Source organism: Hippopotamus amphibius, chromosome 10 (genome assembly GCF_030028045.1).
Source record: "Hippopotamus amphibius kiboko isolate mHipAmp2 chromosome 10, mHipAmp2.hap2, whole genome shotgun sequence".
Classification (NCBI taxonomy): Eukaryota; Metazoa; Chordata; class Mammalia; order Artiodactyla; family Hippopotamidae; genus Hippopotamus; species Hippopotamus amphibius.
The window spans coordinates 117,496,463-117,513,684 of NC_080195.1; the positions used below are offsets into that span (position 1 = coordinate 117,496,463).

Genomic DNA, 17,222 nt, shown 5'->3' on the forward strand with positions numbered 1-17,222 from the left:
CATTGACTGATTTCCTGTGTTGAGTTTCAGGAATAACTACCACTTGATTATGGTGTATAACTTTTTAATATGCTGTTGAATTCGATTTGCTAGTATTTTGTTGAGGATTTTTGCATAAATATTTATAAAGGGATATTGGTTTGTAGTTCTCATTTTTTGTAGTGTCTTTGACTTTAGTTATCAAGATAATGCAGGCCTCAGTGAGTTAGGAGGCATTCCCTCTGCTTCTGTGCTATGAAAGAGACTGCACAGAATTGGTATAATTTCTTCCTTAAATGTTTGGTAGAATTTACCAGTGAACTCACCTGGGCCTGATGCTTCCACCTTTTCAATTTTCTAGAAAAGTTTCAGGAGGATTGATATTTGTTCTTCTTTGTATGTTTAATGGAATTCACCAGTGAAGCTGTCAGGTCCAGGGCTTTGTTTTGTTGGTAGATTTTTTATTACTGCTTCAATCTCCTTTGTCTCTTGTAACTTTTCTTGGTTTAAATTGATTCTTTCTGATAGTGAAAGAGCCATCTGATCTTTTTTGGTTACTGTTTGCATGGAATATCTTTTCTTATCCTTTCATTTTCAACCTATTTGTGTCTTTGGGTCTAAAATGAATATCTGTAGATGGCATATAGTTGGAACTTATGTTTTTATCCGTTCTGCCAATCTCTGTCTTTGGAGAGCTTAATCCATTTACATTTAAAGTCATTACTGATAAGGAGGCAGGTACTTTTGTCATTTTGCTGTTTGTTTATTCCTTATAGCTTTTTTTGATCCCTCATTTCCTGCATTACTGCCTTCTCTTGTGTTTAATTGATTTTTTAAAAATAAATTTCTTTATTTATTGCCTGCATTGGGTCTTCGTTGCTGCGCGTGGGCTTTCTGTAGTTGCAGCGAGCGGGGGCTACTCTTCGTTGTGGTGCATAAGCTTCTCCATTGCAGTGGCTTCTCTTGCTGCGGAGCACAGGCTCTAGGCACACAGGCTTCAGTAGTTGTGGCACGTGGGCTCGATAGTTGTGGCTTGTGGGCTCTAGAGCACAGGCTCAGTAGTTGTGGTGCACGGGCTTAGTTGCTCCATGGTATGTGGGATCTTCCTGGACCAGGGCTTGAATCCGTGTCCCCTGCATTGGCAGGCGGATTCTTAACCACTGCAGCCACCAGGGAAGTCCCTAATTGATTTTTTAAAAGAGTGTGAAATGTTTAAATTCCTTCCTCATTTCTCTTTGTGTATATTCTATTGCTATTTTCACATTTAGCATCCTAATGTAAAACACGCTGATTTGAATTTACACCAGTTTACGTTTAATTACACATAAAACTCTCTTTCTTTGTAGCTCCATCCCCACTTCTTTTGATTTTTGATGTAACAAAAATAAATCTTTATATCTTTGTGCCTCAACACATAAATTGTGTTTAAATGCATTAATTCTTCTAATGCATTGATCTCTTAAATTATGTGGAAAACAACATGTGGAGTTCGAAACTAAAGTTACAATAGTACTAACTTTCAGACTGATAACTTAAGAATATATATATATATATATTAGTCTTTTAATTCATGATGAAAACAAAAAGTGCAGTTACAAACCGTTGTTACAGTAACATTAGATTTTATAACTGCACATGTATTTACCTTTATTGAGATCTTTATTTCTCCATACAGTTTTGAGTTACTGTCTAGTGTTATTTCATTTCCCCTGCAGGACTCTCTTGAACATTTCTTACAGGGCAGGTTTTAGTTGTAACAAGCTCCCTCAACTTCTGTTTATCTCGGAATGTCTTACTTTCTAACCTACTCTTCATGGAGTTTTGCTGGATTTAGGATTCTCTTTCTTTTTTCGTGGCTGCACCACGTGATGTGTGGGATTTTTAGTTCCCCCACCGGGGATTGAATGCGTATCCCCTGCATTGGAAGGCAGAGTCTTAACCACTGGGCCACCAGGGAAGTCCTGGATTTAGGATTCTCAGTTGATAATTCTTTTTCTTTTAGCACTTTGAATATATTGACCCACTGTCCTCTGGCCTCCAAAGTTTCTGGTGTAGAAATCTGTTGATAATCTTACTGAGGATCTTTTGTATGTGACAAGTTACTTCTCTTTTGCTGTTTTCAAGATTCTTTCTTTGTTTTTGGCTTTGTGTAAGTTTGATTAAGATACGTCTTCGTGTGGGTCTGTTTGAGTTCATCTTACTTGGAGTTGGTTGAGTTTCTTGGGTATTTATGTTCATATATTCATCAAGTTTGGGAAGTTTTCATTCATTGTGTATATTCTCTCATATGTTCTCTTTGCCTCCTTCTCTCTCCCTTCTTTTGGGACTCCCATTATGTATATGTTGGTTTGTTCAGTGGTGTCCCACAGTTACCTGAGGCTCCATTTTCTTTTCTCAACCTTTTTTTTTCTTTTCCCCACCTTTTTTTCACTTTTCCCCAGACTTGATAATTTCCACTGTTCTGTCTTCGCCTTCGCTAATTCTTTCTTCTGCCTTCTCAGATCTACCTTTGAATCCTTTTAGTGAGTTTTTAATTTCAGTTATTATACTTTTCAACTCCAGCATTTCTTTTTGATTTCTTTTTTCTTTATTGATATTTCTATTTCGTTCATACTTTTTTTTTTTTTTTTTTTTTTTACCTTCTCCATATTTTCCTTAGTTCTTTGAGCATCTTTAAGATGGTAGTCTTTGTCTAGTAGATCTACTATCAGGTCTTTTTCAGTGGTGGTTTCTGTTGACTTTTTTCCTATGCGTAGGCCATTCTTTCCTGTTTGTTTGTTTTGTGATTTTTGTTGTTGAACACTGAACTATTAATGTGGTAAATCTAGAAATCAGACTCTCCCTCTTTCTTAGTGTTTGCTATTTTGGGTTATTGTTTTTTTGTTTGTTTGTTTTGTTTTTGATTGATCTCTCTTTGCTAAGGACCAGCCTGAGATGTAAACTTAAGTTCTCAGATCTTTTCTGAGCCTGTGCTTTTCCCCCAGGCACATGCAGTCACTTTAGAATATTCTCTGTATACGTAGTTGTTTCCGAATGTCCTACTTTTAAATTTTTCCCCAAAGGGAAAAAGAGAAAAATGCATTGGTGGGGAAAAAGGGGCACCAGCCCTTTAAATCCCCTGGAGGTCACTTCAGCCAGAGGGCAGGGGCTGGAACAGCTGGGGCAGGTGTAACAGCATGGCCTGCTGCCTCTTTGTCTGCTCCTCTGTGATCAGAGGCAGCAGTCAGAGCAGATTCCCAGGTTTTGGAGGACAGGGTCCTTTTTGCCCACCCTAGGTCCTGCAGGATGCTCCAGGGACGCAGGCACAGCTGCCTGCCAGGCCCTGGGGTGGGGGATGATAGCTGCTTCTGTGCTAAGAGCTGAGTCCAGTTTACCCTCCAAGCCTTCCCCTGCGGATGCCAGCCTTCCACAGACTGCAGAATTCCAGAATAGTTACATCAGACACATGCTGCCAGTGCAGTTGTTGTCCAGGTGGGAGAGGGACTCCTGGTGCTGCCTGTACTGCCGTCTTTCCAGGGGCCTTTCCAACAGTTGCCTTTTAGGCAACGAGCTTTAAACCTTGAGTCTGTCTTTCGTGGGATTTTTTAAAAACTTGAAATCTTAAAAGACTAGAGGGGCAAAGGGCTCATCATGGAATCTCATCTTTAATTGTTCACATAGTCTCTGAAGTTGGCTCATAAATAACAGACAGACAAACATGACAACATGTAATTCAGTTATTTTACTGTATTGCATGTTCTTTTTTACCTGCAGGATAAGGAAAAAGTACTGGGAGATTGTCAGCTGCGGAACGTTGATCTCATAGCTCAGGTGAAACAACTTCAAGAAAAACTGAACCATCTAGTATGTTCCATGAGCTTCCAGAACGTCAAGATGAACTTTAAATTTCAACAGACCCTGGCATCTCCACATGCTTCAGAAAGTAGTTTGAGTGATAGTTCCAGCAGCGGTGAAGAGACTGACACGTCGCCTCCTGTCCATGCCTCTCCTGCCGCATGGGCTCTGGCTGGCACGGCTGGAAGCCAGGGCTCGTTGATAAGAGGCGAGGAGGCACCAGACGCTCCCACGGGAGAGCAGGTCGCTCTGCAGGACAGCTCCCTGTGCTCACAGGGCAGCTTGCAGGGGGGCTCCTGTCACCTCGCCCAGGAGCCCGAGCCCCTGAAGAACACGCTCAGGGCGATGGACCTGTCCTCCTGGAGCTCCCCCGAGGTTGTCAGGAAGGACTCAACCCCTGAGCCCCTGCCCAGCCTGCCCCTCACACCCCGCTCAGATGCCCTGAGCCAGCGCAGCCTGGACAGCTCCCTGTGGGACAGGACGAGCGCCCAGCTGCTCCGGGCTGATCAGTCGGGGCTGCTTTGTTACCCGGGCGCGTCCGCGGCAGACACAGCCCCTGGGTGGGCGGGGTCTCCACTGGCTGCAGACGGGGCTCCCTCCCCCGACCACCACGCTCAGCACGTGCCTGTGGTAAGTGGTCTCCCCGGGCGTGTCCTGGTTTGGGTCCACAGGATGCCCAAGGCCCCATTGTGTTCCTGCTGGACGGTGTCTGCATGGCCGGCGGGGTCACAGCTGCAGTCATTGTTGGCTCACCTGATGTGGCCTGCTGGCTGGGCCTGGGTGAGCACCTGGCAGTCCCCTGGTCAGCAGGTGTAGGACCCAAATCTACTGTAATAGGAACATTCATGGTGGTTTTTAAAAATACATGAAATGCATTAGTCTTACTCAGAAACTCACTGCAGGCCTAAGTTTGCTAGCTCCCACTGGCTTTGGGATGTATGATCGCAAACCCATCTTCATGTGTGGTCTGCGTGTGGGTTCTTAGTCTAGAATATGTTTTTTAGGTTTATGTTCAGTTGTATTTCATGTTTAACAGGCTCTACATGTAATGTAATTAATTGCAAGAACGCTTCAATGTATTATTTTTAGGTTAGATTATATTTTATCTTACATAATTTTGAGATGTTGTGTATCTTGGATTACATAAAATGAAAAATAAATTCTGGGATATGTGTGATTTAAAGTGGTAGTATAAGTCCCTGTATTACCACTTCATATCCACATGCTTCCGTTTCATATCCATATGCCACTACATCATGCAGAGTTTTAAAAATCTGAAATATTTGCCAGTGACTTCTTTAAAATATTCCTAGAGGACTGGGGATGAATTTGATTAAATTATTACGAGCGTATGGCCTTGTGTCCACAGAGCTTTGAACACTTTGTTTGTGTCCATGTGGGAAGGTGATGAGTACAGGACTTGGAGAGTTTCCATCTGGCAAGTTCAGTTCCACGATATAATACGTTATCATTTTATGACCATTTAAAAATCTACCTGTTTGAACAGGAGAAAGATGTTGAAGATTTTATCGTAACGTCTCTTGATTCTCAAGAAAAGTCAAGATCACCTCCTCTTGGGTTAGAAGGAAAAAGCGATGGAAAAAGTGAGTCAGTCACAAACTTTACTTTTGCAGCTTCAGAGCATAGAGTAGCGCGGAGTCCCTGTGCACCCCTCGCACGTCCCGTGTGGATGTGCCGTGTTGCTTGTGCGCAGTCTGCTTCTCTCTCGCAGGACGTCTCTGCGTCTCTGTCCCCCTCTGGTTTCTGCTCTGTTCCTTGAGGGCCTGACGTCAGTTTACTCCTGAGAGGGTTGCCATGTATCTGGTGGAGTCCAGCCCACAGCCCTGTGCTCGCACCAGGACGTCCGCCTGACCCAGGGCAGCATCGCGTCTGCAGACCTCACTGAGGTTTTGTCCCGTCGGTGCTCTTTATAGAAATGAACAGCGACCGGCACCATGGGTCCCAGTGTCCTGTGCTGGGTGGAGACTGGTAAGAGCAGGGCAGGTGCCTGGTGCAGCGCTCGGGCCGGGACCCCGCACCACGTGGACCCTGTGAGGGGTGGCTATTTATGTTTGCAGCAGGCTCGTCGCACGTGTGCACCTCATGGGACCTCGTGAGCACCCTGGCGGTGCCGTGCTCTTCCTGCGGGTTAGCTTGTGCCCTGCAGATGTGCTGCCAGGTTTCATCCTGCCCCTTCTGAATGGCCGAGCGTCCTGGGTAGGTTTCTGAGACCTCAGCACGTTCTCTTCTCCAGCTCGGACCCACTGAACCTCCACTGATGCTTCTCAGTGGTCCCGCCTGGATGGTCACTGCGATGATGGCCACCCGTGGCTTTCTAACCCCATACTTTCTTCTGTTATTGTTAGATTTTTACAAGCCAGTCACATCGAGGTGTTTTGACTCTAAAAAAGTCATCGTTGGCTCATTGGGTGCTTCTGAGGACAAGGCAGCAGTGAAGTCCAGTTCACTGGCCGTGTTGGCATGTGTGGTACAGGGCCAGGAGCTTTCCAGCTGGTGCTCTCGCTTGCCGGCAGTAGCCACGTGATTTAACAATTTGAGCAGTTCTGCGAGGTGCGTCCCAGGAGCAGCCCCTCGTCCAGTTTCCCTGTCCAGAGTTGCCGTTTCCTGAGGCCATCACGTTCGGCTTTCAGGAATTTGCTCTAGTATTTATCCCCAAAGCACGCGTGCTGGGCAAGCTCTGGCAGCAACCCTGCATGCTGCCCTTCCTGCCCCCAGAAGCACCCTGCCTGCCCTTTCTGCCCCAGCAGTGCCGAGTCTCTGCACTGGGAGAACGTGCGTCTGAGCACGGGCGTGCACCGCCCACGGCGGCCTCCCCTGCGTCCTGAACGTGGGCCTTGCTTTCTGGGTCGGACCTCTTGTCCCTTCTGTCTACAAGTTTTCAGAGACATCGTGTGTGGGGGTGCTTTTTGTGTGAACATTGGCATCTTCCCGATGTCGGCATTTTGGGCTTGGGCTTGACGCTGGGTGGGGAGTCAGGTTCCTTCTGAGCGTAGAGCCCACCGTCCTGGACCCGGGTGTCGTGGGTGCAGCACGTGGTCCCCTGGAGTGCATGTCCCGTGTCTCTCCCCGCCGGCCCCAAGAACGCTTCTTGTTCCTTTGGTCATTTCAGCCACGGTTTCCTCTCGTCTGTCTTGGTAATTCTTATTGGTCACATGTTGGACCTCCTGGACTAAGTTTCTTATTTTTTTCTCTTTTTCCACATCTTTGTATTCTTATTCTCATTCCTAAGAGATTTTTCAGAACGTTACTTCTTAAGCTTTGTACTGACTTTTTTTCTGCTCTGTTTTAATTCCTGACTATTCCTTTTTTCATGAAGCGTCCACCCTTTGGTTCCTGAATGGTACTCCCCTTCTTATTTCTCTGGGGAGGTTACCGTTTTTCTGATGTTTCCTTCTGCTTGCTGCCTTGACCCTGTTTCTCGTGCATTCTCTCTGAGTCTCTCTTCGTGTCTTTTGTTTGAGCGTTCCTTGGCATGTTTGAGAAGTTAGACCTCTGAGCAGGCGGTCGTGGACGGCTCCCTGGACGGCAGCTCTGTGTTCAGAGGGGCCTTGCCGGTGGCTCTGTGAGGTCTGCCCTCCCTCCCCGAGCCGTGTGCTGGTGGGGACGGTGGGTCCTGTTTCTCCACCGGGTGCCTCCTTCCGTTTTCCAGAGTGTGTGCTCCCAGGCCTCTGAGATGGGCCACAGTCTGAGGCTCGGGCACAGCTCGGGGAGCTACGCACTTCCTGGAGGTTGTGAGCTCTGTTTGAGGCCCCTCCCACCTGACAGAAGTTCCTGGAGTCCCGAATTCGAGTGTGTTGAGCGGTCCCCAGCTGGGCTGCCCGCCCGGGCTTTTCTCCACCCACCCCCAGATCCCAGGCGCCCCCCTGCCCCTCGAGACGCCTGCTGCTCGTCTGGCTGCGTGCAGCCTGTCCCGGTGCTCGGCCTCCTCCTCCTGTCCCCCTGCCTCTCGTCCGTCTGCCAAGGTACTTGGCACAGTTGCTGATTTTCCCTGTTGTGGGGGCTGAGGATGCACGTCACGTCTGTGAAAATGAGCTGAGCTGGCCAGACGGTGTTACATTCAAGTCACGGGTGTTAACATGTTAACCATGCAAAGTGTACGTTTTCTTACTTAACGTGTATAGTTCTCATCTTATGTTTTTATGAAACATGTTGATCATCTTGGGGGTTCATCGATGCTTCCTTTGGCGACAGGAGCCCGGCTGTGGCTCTCCTGGTGCTCGGGGCCGTCCCTGAAGAGTACCGCCAGAGTCGGGGCCGAGGCCCTGATGTGCGGTGTGTTTCCAGGTGATGGCGCGGGGTCTGGAGAGATAGTAAACCAAGATTCGGGAAGACGGGGAGCTCCCATTGCTGGCCCCGCAGCGCCTCCCACCCCCCGGGGGTCCCCACGGCCGCCGGACACCATGAAGGAGAAGGACGTCCATCCAAAGCAAGTGAAGGTACGGCGGTGGGGGTTGGGGGCGGGGCTCCAGGGGCCTCCCCTCTGGCCCGTCTGTAGCTGCGCTGGCCTCAGCCCTGCTCCGACCCTGTGCCTCGTGTTGTGTTTCCGGGAGGAGCTACGCTGCTGTTGGGAGGGTCACAGGGACGGGTGGGGACCTGGCCACGCTGGTGGGGCCGCGGGCACCTCAGGTGCTATGGTCCTGGGGGGGCCAACTCCTCCTCCCACAGCGCTTCACACATGCTGTGGTCATGAGTCACGAGAGGAAACTAGATCGGTCTTCCTGAGTTTAGTTCAGGTGCCAGAACTCATGACCCTGTTTTGGGAAGCAGTTGTGGTTTTTATTTGTATGGCTTTGGCGGCTTTCCAGAGACGACTTGGGGTTCTCATGCCAGGGCTGCCCCTTGCTGGGCACCTGCAGAGGCCGGGAGGGGCTGCGTGGAGGTGGTGGGGTCGCGCTCTGCAGGCACAGGAGACCCCGCCCAGCTCAGCGGAGGAGCTGGTGGCTCAGAAGGTGTGTTTTCATCCCTCCCGGAGTCTGTGGGAGGTGCTGTTTCTTTGTTCCTGAAAAGGAAGATTGTTGTTCTTGGTTCATACAGCGGGTGGGGCCGGTTTTGATGGGCTCAAACAGAACCCATGCTTGGTATCGCACAACATGGGCACACCCAGAAGGTGGCCATGTCCCCACTGCCGCTGTCCTCGGGGCTGTGGGAGGGACTGGGGGTCCAATGAGCCTCTTTGCTGGGAGCCCAGACGATCACCCTAAACGCAATCCTCCCCCCCCCCCCCCCCCCGCCGCCAGCTGCTGGCTGGGAGCCTCCCGCGCTCCTGGGCCGCAGAGCTGGGTCTGTGTTGGCGTCTCAAGGCCACGGTCCCGAGGAGCCCTGGGGCCGGAGCTGGTTCTCTTCAGACAAGGGGGGATGGGCACCCCCTTGGCGTGCAGGGACTTAACCTGGAGGCAGGGTTCAAACCTTTTTTCCCAGCTTAGTTGACAGGACAGGGTAAGGGCTCAAGGTGCATGATGTGCCCACCCGATACGTAACTGTGTTGCGAAATGTTATCTGTGATGCGGAATGACCACAATAAGGTCAGTTAACACAGAATTTTGGGGGAACTTTTAGGTTTTCTTCTCTTTCCGCTTTATCAGATCTTTTTATGGCAAAACCATGGACATAAATTTGTCTGAATAAGTAAGATAATATCTTATTCAGATAGTGAGTGTTCCCAAAGGAAACAATATTGATGTTAAGATCGTCTCTGAAATTGTATTCTAAATGAAACTGTTCCTTTTCCTTTAAGGATTGAAATTGGAGCAGTGTGTTCTAGCTGTTTTTCTTTTTTTCATTCCTCAATTTTTTGTTTGGCGTAAAACATTAAAGACACGTTTTTGGGACTTCCCTGGTGGTCCAGTGGTTAAGACTCTGCATTCCCAATGCAAGGGGCCTGGGTTCAATCCCTGGTCAAGGGAACTAGATCCCACATGGTGCAACTAAAGATTCCATATGCCACAGTGAAGATCCTGTGTGCTGCAACTAAGACCGGGCACAGCCAATTAAATAAATAAATATTTAAAAAATAATAATAAAAATAAAGGACACATTTCTGTTAGCATTTCCAACCCAGGCAACCTAATACTAGAATTCGTAATTTTTAAGGGAAAAGTTTGGTTTTTAATGACAATTTTTATGCTTAAGCTTTGATGTTTAATATTTGGTACTCAGTTACTAAAAAAGAATAGAGAGAAAGAAACCCAGCAGAGGCCCTGGAGCCCCTTCCGGAAGTGCTGGGGTGGTGGGAGAGAAAGTCAGGAGCTGCCACCAGGCAGCAGCCTGTTCGGTCCATCAGCCCGGCCCTCCCGCCATGTCCTCAGTGGGCGCGTGGGCCACTCGCTGTGGGGTTGAGTCTCGGGGGCCTCATGCGGTCCTGGCTCTGGCCACCCTGGAGCCGGGGACACTGTTGAAGGCCCCTCCTGCTGGGAAGCGCCTGTCAGCTGCGCAGAGGGGCCCCGTGGGGTAGCTGGTTCACGTGCAGCCGTGAGACTGCAGGTGGAGGCCCCCAGACGCCGCGGTCATGAGGGCAGAGGCTCTGGCATCTCTCAGCTGACTAAGCTGGTGGCCCGGGGGCTGCTCCACGTCCGTCCTCCTGGCCACTGTGCGCCCGGCCGGCGAGGGCAGAGGACCTCACTCGCCACAGCTGCTCTCTTCCAGAGGTGTTTTTCAGAACGCGTTTCTTTTCCTTATACGACCCAGGAAAGAGTTTATGGCCTGCAGGCCCCCTGTCCACTCTGCCAGCTCCCCACCCCTCCTTCTCCGGGGCTGCGATTTGCATCCATTCTGTGTCAAGTCTGGTGTTTTTAAAGTGAAATTGTTTTCGGGTTAAAGATGGCTGCTTTTACAGTAAGCGTAATAGGGCTTCCCTGGTGGCGCAGTGGTTAAGGATCCGCCTGCCAATGCAAGGGCCACAGGTTTGATCCTTGGGCCGGGAAGATCCCACATGCCGCAGAGCAACTAAGCCTGTGTGAGCCTGCACTCTCGAGCCCACGAGCTACAACTGTTGAGCCCACATGCCACAACTGCTAAAGCCCATATGCCTAGAGCCCGTGCTCCACAACAAGAGAAGCCCAAACTCGCCGCAACTAGAGAAAGCCCCTGTGCAGCAACGAGGACCCAACACAGCCAAAATAAAATTTAAAATAAAGTAAATGTAATACATAGTTTGGTGTCTGGCACTTTTATGTTACTATTTCATGTATTTTGGCCACATCATTAGAATTAGAGGAAAACCTATTTCTAGTTAAGTAACTAGTGCTCCTTTGTCATCGGCCTCTTTGCTATTTTTACGTTTCCCTAACGTGTGCCTTGTGGGAACCTGTGTTTGCGCCTGGCATGAGGATGCCCATGGTCTCTGGGACTCTGCGTTGGCTGCAGCACCAGCTCCTCCAGGAGGATGGCCCTGGGTGGGGGACATGCCTTCCTCTCAGCCTCTGGGGCAGGACAGACGGCCGGTGTGCATGTTCCACGTCCTGTTGCTCTGTTACTACTGCTTCAAATCCCGGTGGTGTGGAAGACCCCTTCCTGTGCTCACAGGCCCTGTGGCGGGGACCCTGGGCCCCAGAGGGGCGAGGAGGGCTGCAGCGGTTAGTACTGTCTACAGGTGCCCTCCCCCCAGGTGTCTCCCTCCTGGTGTGGAGCTGTGGTTCTGGGGGAGCCAGGCAGGTGCCCAGCATCTTGGATCTCCCTGGGTGCGTGTCCACCGCGAGGGGCAGGCAGGACGGCCGGATCGTGGGGCCTTTGCTGGGGCAGCCCTCATAGACAGTCACGCGTTCAAACCCGGTTTACTTGTCTCTGACGGTGACGGGAAGGGAAAACTCTCGGTCAGAGCAGCAGGCTCTGGCCTCTGGTGCAGAGGCCAGGCGGGCAGCCTGGAGAGCCTTCACGGGTGATGACAGGACAGTGACAGTGAAAGGTTTCAAGCTGCTTTTCCTTCTTTCTGAAATGTTTGTCCGTTTCAGGCTTTGCTGCAGATGGTGTGTGACGAGAGCCACCACATCCTGGCCCTGTCCGAATACCATGGACCCCCCTGCATCCTGAGCAGGGGTGAGCCCAGTGCCCCCCTTGAGTGCCTCGCGATGGGGGGCCAGAGCCTGCTGGAGGCAGCACCAGCTCCCAGGGAGCATCCCACCCCAGGACTCCACACGGGGGAGAAGGTACAGGCCTCCTAGGTGCAGAAGAGAAGCGGGGGCGTGGGCCAGGCTGAGGCCTTGCTCGGCCATAGAGGTGGGAGTGAAGGAGCAAGAGGCAGGTCAGCGGTGTACAGGGGTCTGTGCCTGGCCCGCTGCCCACCCCCCCCGCTCGCACTCTGGACTCCAGCCTCCAGGAGAGGCTGCGGGGCAGGGGCGGGATGGAGCTCTGCGGGGAGGCTGGTGATGGAGAGATGGGTAGGGGGCCGGGCCGAGGGACAGCCCTGCAGTGAGGGCCAGTTGCTGAGCCACGTACGAGGGAGCCAGCCCGCCATGGAGTGTGGGCAAAGCCGTGGGCTGACCCTGAGCTTTAGGGGAAGGGGGCAGGTGGGCCCGAGCAGGTGACCAGAGGGCAGCCAGCCTGTGCACGGCCTGTGTGGACACACCCTCCTCGTGCACACAGTGACTGACACACACACACACAGACACACACACACAGACACGCACATGCACACGCACACACACACACCCTCCGCCACTCAGCCCTGGCCTCCCCTAGACCTGGGCTCGTGTGCAGCGGTGGGAGGAGCGGAGGAGAGGCTTGTTTGCTGACATCCCATCCGTCTTCTTTCCCTGTCGTGCTGGGGAGACGGCCCACAACGGCAGAGCTTACCCCTCGCGGCCCTGCGTGGTCGAGGGTGTTCGTGTGTCCCCTGTTAGTTGGGGTGGGTTCTTTTTGAACCTGCAGATGCGTTTATAGGGACATGGGCTCTTTGTTTTGGTATTTCAGGAAGCTTCCGACATGGGCCTCGACTGGAGAGGGGAGTTTCTGCAGGTGGTGCAGGAGGCCCTTGAAAAGGAGCGGGCGATGCTGAGAGTGGAGCTGCAGCCCCGGCTCTGCGGCTCGGGGCCCGGGGGCTGCGGTCCGCTGCTGCAGCGGCTGGAGCAGGTGGTCCAGGAGCAGGTGGGCTCGCACGGTGGCACCCCCACCCCCCAAGCCCAGCCTGACACAGAGGATGACGGGACGTGTTTCACACGTGAATTTCAGTTCCCACGTTTCACCCGACCTTAGAGTGAGGCAGTGATTGAGCAGCAAATCCTGAGTCAGTCCTCGGATGACACTGCGTTTTTATGCGTGGATTCCGCCAAGTGGAAAACTCCATGCATTTATCTTCCTTCAGGATCTTACTCTGTTCTGGAAATAACTGGCTTTTCCTTGAAAGCAGAAAAGCAGTTTTAGGTGGCCCAGCCACAGGTTGTGAGCACGGAGCCCTGGGTCAGAGGCTTCGAGGGTCAGCCCCGCGAGGGCCCTGGGCGTCCTGCTCCTGCCAGTTCCCTCGTAAGAGAGCAGGATGCGCAGCGGGCCGACCAGGCCGGGGACGCGAGACCAAGGTGCTGGGGGTAGGGCTGCGTGCGACAGGTCCCAGGGCTGCTGTGCCTGTGGTCACGCCTCACAGCTGTCACTGGAGCCCCCCAGCTCTTGGGACCCCTTTGTCTGCTGTGTCTTATGTCCCCCTTCGCCCCGTCTGCAGGGGGACCTGCAGGAGAGGTCCTTGGAGCACCTCCGCCTGTCGGACCGGAACAGCCTGCTGTCCGAGATCCAGGCCCTGCGCGCCCAGCTGCGGATGACACACCTGCAGAACCAGGAGAAGCTGCAGCAGCTGTGCGAGGCCCTGACCAGCGCGGAGGCACGCGGGAGCCGCCAGGAGCACCAGCTGCGGAGGCAGGGTGGGTGTGGCCCCTCGGCCTCGGCCCCGGAAGTGTTTACCCCGTTGGGAGGTGACAGGCGGGTCAGCGAGCCCCTCGGTCTCCCCAGGCCGCCGCGTGCAGAACACGTGCCCGTCAGGGCGGAGGCCTTGCCGAGTGCCCCGCAGGCAGGCGCGGGGCCGCGTTGGCAGCAGCGTGCAGGGTGCCGCAGGGCCACGTCTGCAAGGGTGTCTAGAGCACCCGTGGTTGAAGTGGCCTGTGGCAGGTGTCTGCGTTTTATTTGGACTCCAGGGTTTGACACAGACACTTGCGTCATCTGCAAGGAAAGCACACGTTTTTTTCCCTTCCCCTCTCCTTCCCCGCCTGTTCTTGCCGCTTGCGTTGGGGGCGCTGAGTGAGGGGCAGCGCCGTGGAGCCCCGCCTCCGTGTGGCCTCACGCTCGGCGCGTCGGCTGGATTCGCTCAGGTTTTGCATCTGCGTTCATGAGGGTCCTGGTGTGTGGTTTTCTTTCTTCTGGTTTCGGTTCCTGGAGGAGTGGGTGTGTCTCCTCCTTGGTTTGGGGAAAGTTCTTCCGCGAAGCCATCTGGACCGGGTTGTCTCTAGTGGGAGGTGGTTACTGCAGGAGTGGCGGGTGGGGTGGCATTTCAGGGTGACCACGGGGTGGTCACACCAGGCTTTGTGCACCAGGCAGGGTGGGCTCCATGCAGGTCCATCTTGGCCCAGTGCCAGCCTCTGCCCCGGGAGACACCAGGCCCGAACAGCACAGGGGTGAGGGGACGTGTGCCCCCATCCCTGCCCCATCATGTCAGGTGGCCTGCACAGCCGGGTAGTCCCGCCCACTCTCTGCCGTGCGTCTCTCTGGACGCTCACCGGCCACGAGGGCGGGGCTGGCGCGGTGTGAGCAGAAGGCGTGTGTCCCGAGTGTCCTGCTCCATCAGAAACAACAGCTTCTGGGTCACAGAAACTTCCTGTTGCCCTGAAGTGGACACATCCCGTCCCCTTACTGATTTATTACTAATTTCTTAAGTCATTTGTGCCGTTGGCTTTGGACTCCGTGAATGATGCTATTTTAATTTGTTTGATCCCTTCCTTAGTTGAGTTACTGGCGTATAAGGTTGAGCAGGAAAAATGTATAGCAAGTGATCTGCAGAAAACCCTGAACGAAGAGCAGGAGAAAGCAAATAGTGTCCGGAAGCTGCTGGTGGTGGAACAGAACGCCGTCAGAGATCTGAAGTCTGAGCTCTGCGAGTGTAGGCAGGACAACGAGCGGCTGCTGCAGTCCCTCAACGCGGTGCAGAAGGAGGTGCTCCAGCTGAGGTGTGCTCCGCCCACGAGGCTCCACCCTCTAGCCCTGTCCCGTCCCCAGGCTTCCAGCTGAATGATGGTGGAAGTGACGTGGCTCCTGCCACGTTCTTCTTGGCCTTGAGGTGAAAGGGGCCCTCTGCAGCCGCGGTTCGCCCTGGTGCCGTGGTGGGTGTTGGGGAGGAGCTCTTCTCCCGTGGGCTCGTGGGGGGACCGCGCACACCACAGGGCCCGCCCTGGGAGCCCTGGGCGCGGACCTGTGTGCCGTTGAGAGCTTGCGTCCCCACACAGGTCTGTGCTGGACAGTAAGGAGGATGACCTGCAGGCCGCACTGCAGCGGCTGGAGGGTGAGCAGGTGAAGGAGTGCGCCCTGCAAAGCCGGCTGGAGGAGGAGCGGCTGCAGCACCTGCAGAGGGAGGGCCAGAGCGCCAAGACGCTGGAGGTGATGCGTGCGGCCGTGCGTGGGCCGGGGCCAGGACGTGGGGCGGCGAGGGGGCTGCACCTTCAGGGCAAAGAGCATCCCTATGGGTGCGGCCACCCACGTGGCTGATGCAGTCCCAGAGCCGCGTGAGGGCCCGGACGGTGTGTGGGGGAGGCCGAGGGCCAGTGCCCTGTGGCCATGGGCATTGGTGTCCCGTAGGCCTGGATGAGCTGTGCACCGTGTGAGTCCGGGGGCTGCCCTTCAGCAGCAAGGACCCCCCGCTTCAGGGAGGGAGGTGGACCTGGGACATTGTGCCGCGCTCAGAAAAGCCTCATCCGCGAGGAAGGCTGGAGGAACTGTGAGGAAAGGGGTTGTTGCTCTCACTCCTTTTACCCAAAGGATAAGATCAGAAGCTCTAGCTGCGTAGTGTTTAGACATCCTTGCTCTCGCTTTGAATTTTTTCATTTTTGTCCGGACGCAGGAGTTAAGGGCGTCTTTGGAGAAGCAGTGCGCCCAGAGTAACCAGCTGTGCGTGGCGCTGAAACACGAGCAGATGGCCAAGGACAACCTCCGGAAGGAGCTGCAGATCGAGGCCTCGCGCTGCGAGGCGCTGCTGGCGCAGGAGCGCGGCCACCTCTCGGAGCTGCAGCGCAGCCTGGAGGCCGAGCAGGGCCGCTCGCGCGAGCTGTCGGAGGCCCTGCAGCATGAGCGCCTCCTGACGGAGCGGCTGAGCCGGCGGTCGCAGGACAGGCTGGCGCATCAGGCCCTGCTGCAGAAGCTCCAGGGCCGCGAGGCCCGCGTGCTGGAGCTGGAGGCCGCGCTGGAGGCCGCACAGCAGCGCGTCCTGGAGGCCAAGGCACGCGCACGCCGCGAGGAGGTGGAGAGGGAGCAGGAGGTAAGTGCAGCGCCGAGGCCCCCAGCGGAGGCTCCGTGGACCCCACTGAGAGCGCGGGACAGGGTAGAACAGCCCCGCGCGGGACGGGCAGAGCAGGAAGGATGCAAGGACACAAGGACGGGAGTGCGGCCGAGGCTGAGCCAAGCGGACGTGGAGACGTGGATCAGGTGGCAGAGAGACAAGGAGGCGCTGGTGAGCCTGCCGCGGCCAGAGGGCCTGTCTCGGGTCCGGGTCCGGGCTGTCCCTTGGTCTGGTCACCGTGGCCTTGTAGCAGCTTGGAAGTCAGGAAGCGTGCGTCCTCCGGCCTTGCTCTTTCCCAGGGTGGTTTTGGATCCTCGGGGCCCCTTGCAGTTCCTCGTGCCCCCGAGGATCAGCTTTTCCGCTCCTGCATTAAGGCCCTTGGATCTTGGTAGGAAGCGCATTGGCTTTGGACGTCGCCTGGGGAGTGCTGTCTCCTGAACAACCTTAGGCCTTCCCTTCTGCAAAATTGGAAGGTCTCTCAGGTTGTTTAGCTCTTCTATAATTTCTTTCAACAGTGTTTTGTCACTTTCAGGTGATAAGCTTTGCATTTCTTTTGTTAAATTTATTTTTTATTTTAACTTTTTTTATTGGCTGTGTTGGGTCTTCATTGCTGTGTGTGGACTTTCTCTAGTTGTGGCGAGTGGGGGCTACTCTTCGTTGTGGTGCGCGGGCTTCTCGTGGTGGCTTCTCTTGTTGCAGAGCATGGGCTCTAGGCGCCTGGGCTTCAATAGTTGCGGCACGTGGGCTCAGTAGTTGTGGCTCACGGGCCTAGTTGCTCCGTGGCATGTGGGATCTTCCTGGACCAGGACTTGAACCTGTGTCCCCTGCATTAGCAGACGGATTCTTAACCACTGCGCCACCAGGGAAGTCCCCTAAATATTATTTTCTGATGCTGTTGTAGATGGAATTATTTTTTACTTCCATTTTC

General features: G+C 53.7%; 1 protein-coding gene across 14 annotated transcripts in view; it reads left to right on the plus strand.

Annotated features, from left to right (window-relative positions):
- PCNT (pericentrin) overlaps positions 1-17,222 on the plus strand; it is a 111,796-nt gene that overhangs the window by 73,972 nt on the left and 20,602 nt on the right. For all 14 annotated transcript variants that reach the window (XM_057696654.1, XM_057696656.1, XM_057696660.1 and 11 more), the window contains 9 exons: positions 3,733-4,443; positions 5,321-5,417; positions 8,119-8,270; positions 11,781-11,975; positions 12,739-12,912; positions 13,481-13,676; positions 14,750-14,972; positions 15,249-15,399; positions 15,860-16,273. In XM_057696654.1, coding sequence (XP_057552637.1) covers positions 3,733-4,443; positions 5,321-5,417; positions 8,119-8,270; positions 11,781-11,975; positions 12,739-12,912; positions 13,481-13,676; positions 14,750-14,972; positions 15,249-15,399; positions 15,860-16,273 — 2,313 coding nt within the window. The remainder of the gene's footprint in view (positions 1-3,732; positions 4,444-5,320; positions 5,418-8,118; positions 8,271-11,780; positions 11,976-12,738; positions 12,913-13,480; positions 13,677-14,749; positions 14,973-15,248; positions 15,400-15,859; positions 16,274-17,222) is intronic.